This window comes from Salmo salar, chromosome ssa05, assembly GCF_905237065.1.
Source record: "Salmo salar chromosome ssa05, Ssal_v3.1, whole genome shotgun sequence".
Lineage (NCBI taxonomy): Eukaryota > Metazoa > Chordata > Actinopteri > Salmoniformes > Salmonidae > Salmo > Salmo salar.
This window is the reverse complement of record NC_059446.1, coordinates 27,421,825-27,435,144: the sequence shown is the minus strand read 5'-3', so window position 1 is coordinate 27,435,144 and position 13,320 is coordinate 27,421,825. Positions and strand designations below refer to the sequence as shown.

The window sequence follows — 13,320 nt, the reverse complement described above, 5'->3', positions numbered from 1 at the left end:
ACGTACAGGTAGTATTTAATTGCATACAGGTGGAGTAGGGAAATTTCTAGAAATAGAGTCAACTAACCAACCACATTTTATCTTTATGGCTTATATTAAACATTCAGAAAAATAAATAAAGGGATATTACAGTAGTTATTCAGAGTAAACATGACAGAATGTGAAATACTCTTGACAAAATGCTGACAGGTTTACACTTCCTCAAAAATAAAAATGCTTACATTTTGTTACGTATCTATACTTCATTTTCAGCTACCCTTGTGCCACTCATTAAACAGCCAATATAATTAAACAGTCCTGGTTTTCAATGTGGACCTGTATTGTAGCTAGCTGCCTAAACAAAATAACTATTGGCAAGTGGACTTTAAGGATCGGTCTATATCAAATTATTGTCTGATATACCTTCATGCAAACATTTTGGAATAGATTTGCTTCTCTTTCTCCTTTTCCTCCTTCACTTTTATCTGGACTCTCTTCATCTCGTTTCCGATTGCTGTTAAAGGATGCAAAAAGTAAATTCACTTGGTCAGGCAAGGAAAACAACCGATCATGATGAAATGAAAAATCTAATGTTGCACATCTGTCAAAGGGGGTTTCTAAACAACTTTAATTGGATAAATATACTGCTCTCACTATTGACCATGTATTCTATAGTTAGCCTTTGGGATATTGAAAGGAACACGTGAAGACATGATCCCCTGGATTGATTGTCACAATAAAAAAGCAGTAAAAACCTTTATCCTCCGGTGCAATTTCTTGAGCTTTCTTCAGATCACTCTAATGGAACAAGTTGAAAATATTTCAGTGAGTCAACAGACACCAAGTCAACTTCACTGATTTAAGAAAACGAGTTAGCCCAACTCTTGACGGCATCCTTTAGTGCAAATAAATAGTTCTGTGGCATGGGTTCCAGTCCAGAAAGAGCACATTTTAAAGTCAGAAATATGTCTGGTATGATAAGTTTGTCTTTACCATGGCTTTATTGTACTCCTTCAGTCCTTGCCAGGCCTGGGCCCTCCTAAACAGAGCCTTAGTGTTTTTCTGGTTCAACTCCAGTGCCTGCAAACAAACACACAAAATCAGACTAAATAGTAACTGCACTAAGTTTTACGTGTTTCTTTTAAATGTTTATCTACAAATATATGCATCCTAAGTTGCACTCAATCAGTTCCATAGAGACTTACAGTACTGGCCACGAATGGCCTTTGAATCTTTGCCATTAATAAACAATCGTACTGTAGCCTAGTGATGGTAGCATGATAGGGCTTGCTTGTAGGATTTTGGCTGGCCTTAAATACTTACCTCGTCACAACTATCCATGGCTTCCTGCCAGAGTTGCATCTTCAGTTTACAGGCAGCTGTGTTGAGAATGCAGCTCAACGCTGTGGGCTCCAGCTTCGCTTGGGCCTTCTCAATCTCCTGCTCGTCTCCGCCAAGTGCCAGATACCTGGCAAGAGACACATTTCACCATTTAGTCCACACTTTGCTAGCCTGGTCCCAGATCTGTTTGTGCCATTTGGCCAACTTCTATGGTCATCGCACATTCAAAAGCATGTCATGCTTTTGAACAAGCAGACAGACCTAGTTCACAAGCAGGCCTAGTACACAAACAAATCACAGCAAGAGAAGAGTGAGCCCGGGACCATGTTTCACCTGAGAGCTTTGGAGTACTTCTTGATTGCAGACTGCCAGTCTTGGTTCTTGAAGAAGTTGTTCCCAATATTCTTAATATCTTCAGCAGCAGACAGGACTTTGTCAACCTAACCAAAAAGACAAGTGAGACTTTAATGCCATTTTCACAATCACAGCAATTCATAGTTCATGATACACTTTTTAATTTGACAGACTAAATCAATACACATATGCTGATTGAGGTTGAATAAGGGTTAAGACAATATTTTTTGCTTATTAATACTTAGTAGAAAGAACTACTAATATTCTCTGAATATGTTAACCTGTTAGGGCTAGGGGGCAGCATTTGCACGTCTGGATAAAAAAAATGTACCCGATTTAATCTGGTTACTAATCCTACCCAGTAACTAGAATATGCATATACTTATTATATATGGATAGAAAACACTCTAAAGTTTCTAAAACTGTTTGAATGGTGTCTGTGAGTATAACAGAACTCATTTGGCAGGCAAAACCCTGAGACATTTTCTGACAGGAAGTGGATACCTGATGTGTTGTATTACCTTTAAACCTATCCCATTGAAAAACACAGGGGCTGAGGAATATTTTGGCACTTCCTATTGCTTCCACTAGATGTCACCAGCCTTTACAAAGTGTTTTGAGTCTTCTGGAGGGAGATCTGACCGAACAAGAGCCATGGAACGATGATGTCCCATTAGACACCTGGCGCGCGAGTTCATGTTGGGTACCCTCGTTCCAATACGTTATAAAAGAGTATGCATTCGTCCACCTTGAATATTATTCATGTTCTGGTTAAAAAAGGCCCTAATGATTTATGCTATACAACGTTTGACATGTTTGAACGAACGTAAATATATTTTTTCCCCTCGTTCATGACGAGAAGTCCGGCTGGCTTAGATCATGTGCTAACAAGACGGAGATTTTTGGACATAAATGATGAGCTTTTTTGAACAAAACTACATTCGTTATGGACCTGTGATACCTGGAAGTGACATCTGATGAAGAGAATCAAAGGTAATGGATTATTTACATAGTATTTTCGATTTTAGATCTCCCCAACATGACGTCTAGTCTGTATCGCAACGCGTATTTTTCTGGGCGCAGTGCTCAGATTATTGCAAAGTGTGATTTCCCAGTAAGGTTATTTTTAAATCTGGCAAGTTGATTGCGTTCAAGAGATGTAAATCTATAATTCTTTAAATGACAATATAATATTTTACCAATGTTTTCTAATTTTAATTATTTAATTTGTGACGCTGACTTGACTGCCGGTTATTGGAGGGAAACGATTTCCTCAACATCAATGCCATAGTAAAACGCTGTTTTTGGATATAAATATGAACTTGATAGAACTAAAAATGCATGCATTGTCTAACATAATGTCCTAGGAGTGTCATCTGATGGAGATTGTAAAAGGTTAGTGCATCATTTTAGCTGGTTTTATGGTTTTGGTGACCCTGTCTTTGACTTGACAAAACATTACACACAACTCTTGTAAATGTACTGTCCTAACATACTCTAAATTTATGCTTTCGCCGTAAAACCTTTTTGAAATCGTAAAACGTGGTTAGATTAAGGAGATGTTTATCTTTCAAAGGGTGTAAAATAGTTGTATGTTTGAAAAATTTGAATTTTGACATTTATTTGGATTCAAATTTGCCGCTCTTGAAATGCACCTGCTGTTGATGGAGTGCACCACGGGTGGCACGCTAGCGTCCCACCTAGCCCATAGAGGTTAAGAGAAGCATTCAGAGAAAAAAAGGTAGGCCTACTAACATCTTTTAAGTCGACGTCGGAGTCCTCTGGGTAGTCTGGATGGGTGTCCCCTGAGCCGTCATTCGGTGCTACTCCCCAGTCGTCGCCATCTTTATGCTCACCACACTCAGCAATTACACATGGCTATGTGGAAAGAAACATCAGAGCAGAACTGTTAATACATGATGAGCATTTCACAAGTGTCACGTACCTTACAGAAAAATACCAGGTAATCTACCTGCTGGCTACAAAACATACAGCTTGCTGCAGTTTTAATATGCCCCAAAACAACCTCTGATGACAATGTCATCACACACATTACACCAAGCTCCAACTTAATGTGGCAGTTGCTTTCACTGATTTACTTTGACAGGCGTGTCCTCGTTGGTCTCTATGGCCTCCAGTGTTTTCACCAGCCCCATCCCCTTCAAGACTTGTCCAAAGACCACATGTTTGCCGTCTAGATGAGCAGTAGGCACAGTGGTGATGAAGAACTGGGAGCCATTGGTGGCGGGTCCAGAATTGGCCATACTCAGCAAGCCCTCTTTGTCGTGCTGGAGAGGAGACCGACGCCCACATGTTAATTTAGAGAAGACTAAAAAAAACTTTAAGTATATGTTATAATTAGAGCCAGGTATTTATACTCGCCCCAGCTATATGTTATTCCATGCCGTTATGAAAATCCTTACCTTGTAATAGAAGTTCTCATCTTCAAACTTCTCCCCATAGATGCTCTCTCCTCCAGTGCCATTCTGGTTGGAGAAATCACCTCCCTGGATCATGAATTGCTTGATGACTAAAATTGATTGACAGCGTAAAATACATGTAAGAGGTCATTAACTTTCTTAAGTTTGTTGCTATAAAATTGATTTACTACTGAATTATTGATGTGATCTATAATAGCTATGCACCGGTAAAAGAGGTTTCAAGGTAGTAATTTAGAACAAAATGAGAGGGGAAATGTAGCTACATGGCTACTGCAGATAAAGCTTCAGTTACATAGCTATAAACCGCTTATGAATTTTAAACTGTGGGTGTTTGGGGCAGAGTTCCACACAGACAGTGGAAAGCCATATTTACTTACTCCTGTGGAAAGGACATCCTTTGAAATGGAGTGGTTTCCCTGTGGTTTTGCCAGTTCCCTTCTCACCAGTACAGAGTGCTCGAAAGTTTTCAGCAGTTTTGGGGACAACATCAGCAAACAGTTCGAACACGATTCGGCCAACTGGTGACAACAAACAAAATAAGTCACGACTGTGTGGATAGCTGGTCTTGATAAATGCAATTTTCTAAGTAGTTGTAGTAACTAACTCATACAAATTAGCCGTTTAGTCCTGAACTGGATAATCGGGTAGATACTGGTGTGTTGACTATTCATGCAAGACATGACAGCACGTGCTTCAAATGCAATGTACTGGTAAGTTATAATTGCGAATGAACGGTAACAAAGTTGCTAGGCTAACTAACGTACATTCAGACAGTAAAATTAGCTAACAAGACAAGCATCTAAATGTTTAAAACAGCATGCAAATTGCTTTTTTTTTTATTTAACATGGCTACATTGGTCGCTGCAGTTTGGCTGTGGCGTAACGTTAACAACTTAAGAACATGATAACTAGCTAGCTTGAATGAATGAATGTGCTTTTTCTATAAACTAATATTACCCGGTTCTGCTAGTTAGCCATTAGCCTATCGAGTCCAGTTGTTCGACTAAACGCATTTATTGAAACTATCCTAACCTCTTTCACCACCAATGTCTACATCAAGGAAGACACGGGGGTTTTCTTTGTTTGAAGGCTTGGTTACTGGTGTTGCGTTAGACATTTCTAAAATTACACAATTCTAAATGGTATCTACTTCCACGGTACTCCCGGTTGACTGCGAGCTTCAATCTCTGAGATTTTACTTCCTCTAAATTCGATGCCTTGATTCAAACGTTGCAAAACATGGACCACTGCCATCTACTGAGTTGGATGTGCAACTACAAGAACCTGTGTGAATTTTTAAGACGGGGAAACTGTACCCCAAAAAAATAACTATAGCTTTTCCAAAATGTTTATGTTTAACTAAAATATTTTCTATTTCCAGTGTTCTGTCCCCAATACTAAAGTAGTGAACCCTTTGCCTAGGTCCTAAACGACATCATAACCGCCATCGATAAGAGACATTACTGTGCAGCCGTATTCATCGACCTGGCCAAGGCTTTCGACTCTGTCAATCACCACATTCTTATTGGCAGACTCGACAGCCTTGGTTTCTCAATTGATTGCCTCGCCTGGTTTACCAACTACTTCTCTGATAGAGTTCAGTGTGTGAAATCGGAGGGCCTGTTGTCCGGACCTCTGGCAGTCTCTATGGGGGGGCCACAGGGTTCAACAAAGCATCCTTCACTCATGCTGCCAAACATACCCTCGTAAAACTGACCATCCTACCGATCCTCGACTTTGGCGATGTCATCTATAAAATAGCCTCCAACACTCTATTCAACAAATTGGATGCAGTCTATCACAGTGCCATCTGTTTTGGCACCAAAGCCCCATACACTACCCACCACTGTGACCTGTACACTCTCGTTGGTTGGCCCTCGCTTCATCCTCGTCGCCAAACACACTGGCTACAGGTCATCGATAAGTATTTTCTAGGTAAAGCCCCGCCATTAATCTCAGCTCACTGGTCACCATAGCAGCCCCCACTCGTAGCACGCGCTCTAGCAGGTATATCTCACTGGTCACCCCCAAAGCCAATTCCTCCTTTGGTCGCCTTTCCTTCCAGTTCTCTGCTGCCAATGACTGGAACGAACTGCAAAAATCACTGAAGCTGGAGACTCATATCTCCCTCACTAGCTTTAAGCACCAGCTGTCAGAGCAGCTCACAGATCACTGCACCTGTACATAGCCCATCTGTAAACAACCATCTACCTTCCTCATCCCCTTAATGTATTTATTTTATTTATCTTGCTCCTTTGCACCCCAGTATCTCTACTTGCACATTCATCTTCTGCACATCTACCATTCCAGTGTTTAATTGCTATATTGTAATTAATTGCTATATTGTAATTGCTATATTGTAATTACACCATGGCCTATTTATTGCCTTATCTCCCTTATCTTACCTCATTTGCACTCACTGTATATAGACTTTTTTCTATCTTTTTTTTCTACTGTATTATTGACTGTATGTTTTTGTTTATTCCATGTGTAACTCTATGTTGTTGTATGTGTCGAATTGCTATGCTTTATCTTGGCCAGGTCGCAGTTGCAAATGAGAACTTGTTCTCAACTAAACTACCTGGTTAAATAAAGGTGAAATAAAAAAATAAAACAATAAAAATCCCATTCAATTCAACCACTGCTAAAACCTACCTGAATGTCCCAAAGGTGTGCATGTGAATATGTTGGCCATGTATTGATTGAAAATGCTGTACTATAATAGATAAAATCATGTTTTTTGTAAGGTATTAGAAAGGGTCAGCCATTAACTGGAGGCAAGATTACCACCAAATGGAAGTTGAGCTAACAACACATTGGAATTCTCTAGTGCGATAAAGGCTCCTCTCCCAATCTATTTCAGTTAGCAGCACAGCTATCTGAGCTAGACTTTGGGGATTGTAATGGCTTTTGCTCAGGGGATGGATTATCTTCTTCACACTTGTTATCAAAAGTTTGAATCTATGTCATAAGATAGGAAATACCTGGATCCCAGACCTGTGGTATCCAATACTGGTGTCCAAGTCATCCTTGGTGAATTAACTTCTTTATTCTCTTATTTTCCCATGTACAGCTATCAATATTTGAGTACTTTTAGATAGGTTATCTCCAAATGGTTTGTCAAAACTTTGGAGATTTTAAAGTGGAGCCAATGGGTTTAACCAAATAGGAATGATTTACTTAAGCGGGTTTACATAAACTATACTTTAACTCTTAACTGTAAGTCACTCTGGATAAGAGTGTCTGCTATATGACTAAAATGTCAAATGTAACTCTTCAGACAAATCTTGGGGATGTTTTCATCCTTCTAATCAAATCCTTGTTTGAGGATTTTAAGGACTGCTAATTTACTGTAAATGACGCTGTATAACTAAATGTAAAATACACCAGTGTAGTAGGTGTGGTAGAGTAGCTTACTTGCAATGATCCTAAACCATTTCAGTTAAATAGAACATGCAAATGATTCATGAGACTGTTGGATGTAATTGAGTACTGATGGAGAGTAAAATAGTTTGATTCACGTTTATATACGGTAGATAATGTGGTGTATATCAGATAATTGGTCAAGTCTTCAGGACAACACAGCTGATTGAATCATCTTCTGTACTTTAAAGGAATTTAAAGGATTTAAAGGAAACTCATTTGTGAGGCACCTGCAGCTTTTCTCTGAACGAGTAGATCTCCCTAGGAAGGGAAAAACAAAGTAGCATTTATGAGTTGTAGGTATTTGTCAGTCCAAAATATCTTAACAATCCTTAAATAATGATGTCTCCATTGAATACTGTTCACTTAAAATACCACTTACAGAAATGGTCAAGCATGTGTGGTTTGAATGGGTTCATTCACAGACCAGATCATGTCCTTTGATATATCATGCATGGCCCTTTTGAACTTTAAATGCATTTGCATCGAATTCCTCAATTGCTGTGGATATAGTTTCATAATAGTTCTAAGAAGTGATATAGCAAATGAGAGGTCAGTTACGCCCTGAGAACAAGGCCTGTGCAGAAATAGGAGTGTGTGTACAATTGAGTTTAGTGACCAAAAGTATGTGGACACCTGCTCGTCTAACATCTCCTTTCAAAATCATGGGCATTAATATGGAGTTGGTCCCCCCTTTGCTGCTGTAACAGCCTCCATTTTTACGGTAAGGCTTTCCACTAGATGTTGGAACATTGCTGCTGGGACTTGCGTACATTCAGCCACGAGAGCATTAGTGAGTTCAGCACTGATGTTGGGCGATTAGGCCTGGCTCGCAGTCGGCGTTCCAATTCATTCTAAAGGTGTTCAATGGGGTTGATGTCAGGGCTCTGTGCAGGCCAGTCAAGTTCTTTCACACCGATTTCGTCAAACTATTTCTGTATGGACCTCGCTTTGTGCACGGGGGCATTGTCATTCTGGGCCGCTCCTCTGTGTCATACAGCCGGGACAGTGCGTCTGCTTTCACGTTCTGGGAACCTGGTCTGTAAGAAAGAGTGAAAACAAAACGGGTGAAAACATGGCCCACCTTGCCTGGCAAGGGTTCAGTCTCCTCGCCGCCCAGATGTACTCCAGATTACGGTGGTCAGTCCAGATGAGAAAAGGGTGTTTAGCCCCCTCAAGCCAATGCCTCCACGGCTTCAAGGCCTTGACAACAGCCAACAGCTCCCGGTCCCCCATGTCATAGTTTCGCTCCGCCGGGCTGAGCTTCCTCGAGAAGAAGGCACAGGGGCGGAGCTTCGGTGGCGTACCCGAGCGCTGAGAGAGCACAGCTCCTATTCCAGCAGCGGACACACCCGCCTCCGCAATGAACGCCAAAGAGGGATCCGGATGGGCCAGCACGGGAGCCGAGGTAAACAGAGCCCTCAGGTGACCAAATGCCCTGTCCGCCTCAGCCGACCACTGCAAACGTACCGGTCCCCCCTTCAGCAGTGAGGTAATGGGAGCCACTACCTGACCAAAACCCCGGATAAACCTCTGGTAGTAATTGGCAAACCCTAGAAACAGCTGCACCTCCTTTACCGTGGTGGGAGTCGGCCAATTACGCACGGCTGAAATGCGGTCTCTCTCCATCTCCACCCCTGAGGTGGAAATGCAGTACCCTAGGAAGGAGACGGACTGTTGGAAGAACAGGCATTTCTCAGCCTTGACGTACAGGTCATGCTCCAACAGTCGACCCAGCACCCTGCTTACCAGGGACACATGCTCGGCGCGTGTAGTGGAGTATATCAGAATGTCATCCATATACACCACTACACCCTGCCCGTGCAGGTCCCTGAAAATCTTGTCTACAAAGGCTTGGAAGACTGATGGAGCATTCATCAACCCGTACGGCATGACGAGGTACTCATAATGCCCTGAGGTCGTACTGAACGTCATCTTCCACTCGTCTCCCTCCCGGATACGCATCAGGTTGTAAGCGCTCCTGAGATCTAGTTTCGTGAAGCAGCGCGCCCCGTGCATTGACTCAATCGCAGTGCCGATAAGAGGTAGCGGGTAACTGTACCTCACAGTGATCTGATTTAGGCCTCAATACGGGTGCAGAATTCCCTCCTTCTTCACAAAAAAAAGAAACTCGAGGAGGCGGGTGAAGTGGAGGACCGAATGTTCCCCTGACGCAGGGATTCGGAGACATATGTTTCCATAGCAACCGTCTCCGCCTGTGATGGGATACACGTGACTCCTGGGAAGTGTGGCGTCTACCAGGAGATTTATCGCACAATCCCCCCGTCGATGGGGTGGTAATTGAGTCGCCTTCTTTTTGGAGAAGGCTAGAGCCAAATCGGCATATTCGGGGGGAATGCGCATGGTGGAGACCTGGTCTGGACTTTCCACCGTAGTAGCACCAACGGAAACCCCTAAACACCTCCCCGAGCACTCTCAGGACCACCCCATGAGAGCCCTCTGTTGCCATGAAACAGTGGGGTCATGACAAGCTAACCAGGGTAGGCCTAGCACCACGGGAAACGCAGGAGTCAATGAGGAAGAGACTGATTCTCTCCTTGTAACCCCCCTGCGTCACCATGCCCAGAGGAGCGGTGGCCTCCCTAATCAACCCTGACCCTAATGGTTGACTGTCCAAAGCTTGAACTGGGAAGGGCATAACCACTGGAATGATGGGGATCCCTAAACTATGGGCAAATGATCTGTCTATAAAATTCCCAGTCGCGCCTGAATCGATGAGCGCCTTATGCGGGGAAAACTCAGGAAAAGTAACAAACAAGAACATGTGTGCAACAGAGGGCTCTGGGTGAGAATGGTGCCTTCTCACCTGGGGTGATGCCAGAGTGCCCTGCCTGCTGCCTCGACCCCCAGAGGAACCAACCCGACACCGACCGGCAGTGTGACCTCTGCGGCCACAGATGGTGCACGTGAAGGAACCTCCACCGGTCTCCCTGAGCGCAGCACCTCCCAGCTCCATGGGCATCGGAGCGGTGGTGCTGGGGGATGGAACCGACAGACCCCCGTCTGGACGTCCGCGGGTGGCCAGCAGGTTATCCAGCCGAATGGACAGGTCCACCAGCTGGTCGAAGGTGAGGGTGGTGTCCCTGCAGGCCAACTCCCGACGGACGTCCTCGTGCAAACTGCAGCGATAGTGGTCGATCAGGGCCCTGTCGTTCCATCCCACGCTGGCGGCCAGGGTCCGAAAGTCCAAAGCGAACTCCTGGGCGCTCCTCGTCCTCTGCCTCAGATGAAAGAGACGTTCACCTGCCGCTCTTCCCTCGGGCGGGTGGTCGAAGACACAGCCTTTAAATGTTCTTCTATTTTTCTGTCTTATTGGATCATGTTGTCAGGCATGGTTTGTCTGATAGAAATAACATCTATGTAAAATATTCTGTAACAAGTGTTGTTTTTGTGCTCAATGGTTGATCTATTCATAATTATTTAAGGTGAAATCCTCGAAATGGTCCAACGTCGTATCTTCTTCTCCCCACATGGCGTTGGCCTACTCCAGGGCTTTCCCCAAGAGGGATGAGATGAGGGCAGACACCTTCTCACGGCCCGAAGGAGCCAGCTGGACAGTTGTCAGGTAAAGGTCCATCTGTAACAGGAAACCCTGGCAGCGTGCAGCCATCCCGTCGTATTCCCTGGGAAATGCGAGACGAATCCCACTGGACCCGGGTGTGGAGGGGGTGAGCAGTGGAGACCCCGGTTTTGCTGGGGAGGGCCCTGGAGGGACTCTCTGTCTCTCCCAATGGTCCATCGTCTGGACGACGCGGTCCATGGCGGCGCCGAGGCGGTGAATAATTGCCGTGTGCTCCTGGACGCGGTCCTCGACCCCTATACAAGGGGCACCTGCTCCTGCTGACTCCATCTTGTGGGTGTGTATTTCTGTCAAGGTGTGGGTGTAGCTGGTGCATTGGATGTCAGGTGCAGGAGAGCAGAGATGAGTGGACAAGGCACTTTACTGAGGCAATATATGAATAGAATGCAACCCGCGTCACAAAACAAATGCCCTCAGAACAAGTGAGGCAGCACTAAGTGCAAAAATAAACAAAGTACAAAGTACAGGCTGTCAAAAAGCACGGGTGTAAAATATAACCTGCGCAAACCAGCCGGAAGAGTGCCAGCTTGACAATTAACAATTACACATACAGACATGGGGGGACAGAGGGTTAAATACACGACAAGTAATGAGGGAAATGTAAACCAGGTGTGTGGGAAAATAAGACAAAACAAATGGAAAATGAAAGGTGGATCAGCGATGGCTAGAAGACCGGTGACGTCGACCGCCGAATGCCACCCAAACAAGGAGAGGAACCGACTTCGGCAAAAGTTGTGACACCAAAGTACAATCGCTGGATAATAAAGTGGACAAACTGAAAGCACGTATATCCTACCAACAGGACATTCAAAACTGTGATATCTTAAGTTTTACCAAGGTGTGGCTGAACGACGACATGAATAACATGCAGCTGGCGGGTTATACACTGTATCGGCAGGATAGAACAGCAGCCTGGTAAGACAAAGGGTGGCGGTCTATGTATGTTTGTAAACAACTGCTGGTGCACAATATCTAAGGAAGTCTAGAGATTTTGTTTGCTTGAGGTAGAGAATCTCATGATAAGCTTTAGATCACACTATCTACCAAGAGAGTTTTCATCTATATTCTTCGTAGCTGTCTATTTACCACCACAAACCGATGCTGGCACTAAGACTGCACTCAATGAACTGTATACGGCCATAAGCAGGAAAAAAGGAAAACGCTCATCCAGAGGCGGCGCTCCTAGTGGCCGGGGACTTTAATGCAGGGAAACTTACATCCTTTTTACTTCATTTCTACCAGCATGTTAAATGTGCAACCAGAGGGAAAAAAACACTAGACCACCTTTACTCCACACACAGAGATGCATACAAAGCTCTCCCTCGCCCTCCATTTGGCAAATTTGACCATAATACCCTACTCCTGATCCTGCTTACAAGCAAAAATTTAAGCATGAAGCACCAATGACACGGGCAATAAAAAAGTGGTCAGATGAAGCAGATGCTAAGCTACAGGACTGATTTGCTAGCTCAGACTGGAATAAGTTCCGGGATTCTTCCGATGGCATTGAGTAGACCACATCAGTCACTGGCTTCATCAATTAGTGCATCGATGACGTCGTCCCCACAGTGACTGTACATACATACCCCAACCAGAAGCAATGGATTACAGGCAAGATCCGCAGTGAGCTAAAGGGTAGAGCTGCCCCTTTCAAGGAGCGGGACTCCAACCCGGATTTTTATAAGAAATCCCGCTATGTCCTCCAACGAACCATCAAACAGACAAAGCATCAATACAGGACTAAGATCGAATCCTACTACGCCGGCTCCGATGCTCATCGGATGTGGCAGGGCTTGCAAACTATTACAGACTACAAAGGAAAGCACAGCCGAGAGCTGGCCAGTGACAATAGCCTACCAGACTAGCTAAATTACTTCTGTGCTGGCTTCGAGGCAAGTAATACTGAAACATGCATGGGAGCATCAGCTGTTCCGGACGATTGTGTGATCACGCTCTCCGCAGCCAATGTGAGTAAGACCTTTAAACAGGTCAACATTCACAAGGCCACAGGGCCAGACGGATTACTAGGACGTGTACTTTGAGCATGCTCTGACCAACTGGCAAGTGTCTTCACTGACATTTTCAACCTCTCCCTGTCTGAGTCTGTAATACTGTCACGTCCTGGCCAGTATAAGGTTAATTGGTATTGTAGTTTGGTCAGGACGTGGCAGAGGGTATTCG

General features: G+C 44.1%; 1 protein-coding gene across 1 annotated transcript; it reads right to left on the bottom strand.

Moving 5' to 3' along the window:
* Window positions 1–70: 70 nt before the first annotated feature.
* On the bottom strand, window positions 71–5,357 carry LOC106604531 (peptidyl-prolyl cis-trans isomerase D). Its single transcript, XM_014199227.2, has 10 exons — window positions 5,148–5,357; window positions 4,493–4,633; window positions 4,098–4,204; window positions 3,774–3,962; window positions 3,430–3,552; window positions 1,654–1,760; window positions 1,303–1,447; window positions 973–1,059; window positions 735–777; window positions 71–493 (listed from the first exon to the last, which is right to left on the bottom strand). Exons 1-10 carry the CDS (start codon window positions 5,230–5,232, stop codon window positions 405–407), a joined length of 1,116 nt encoding a protein of 371 aa, XP_014054702.1. The 5' UTR covers window positions 5,233–5,357; the 3' UTR covers window positions 71–404.
* Window positions 5,358–13,320: the final 7,963 nt, after the last annotated feature.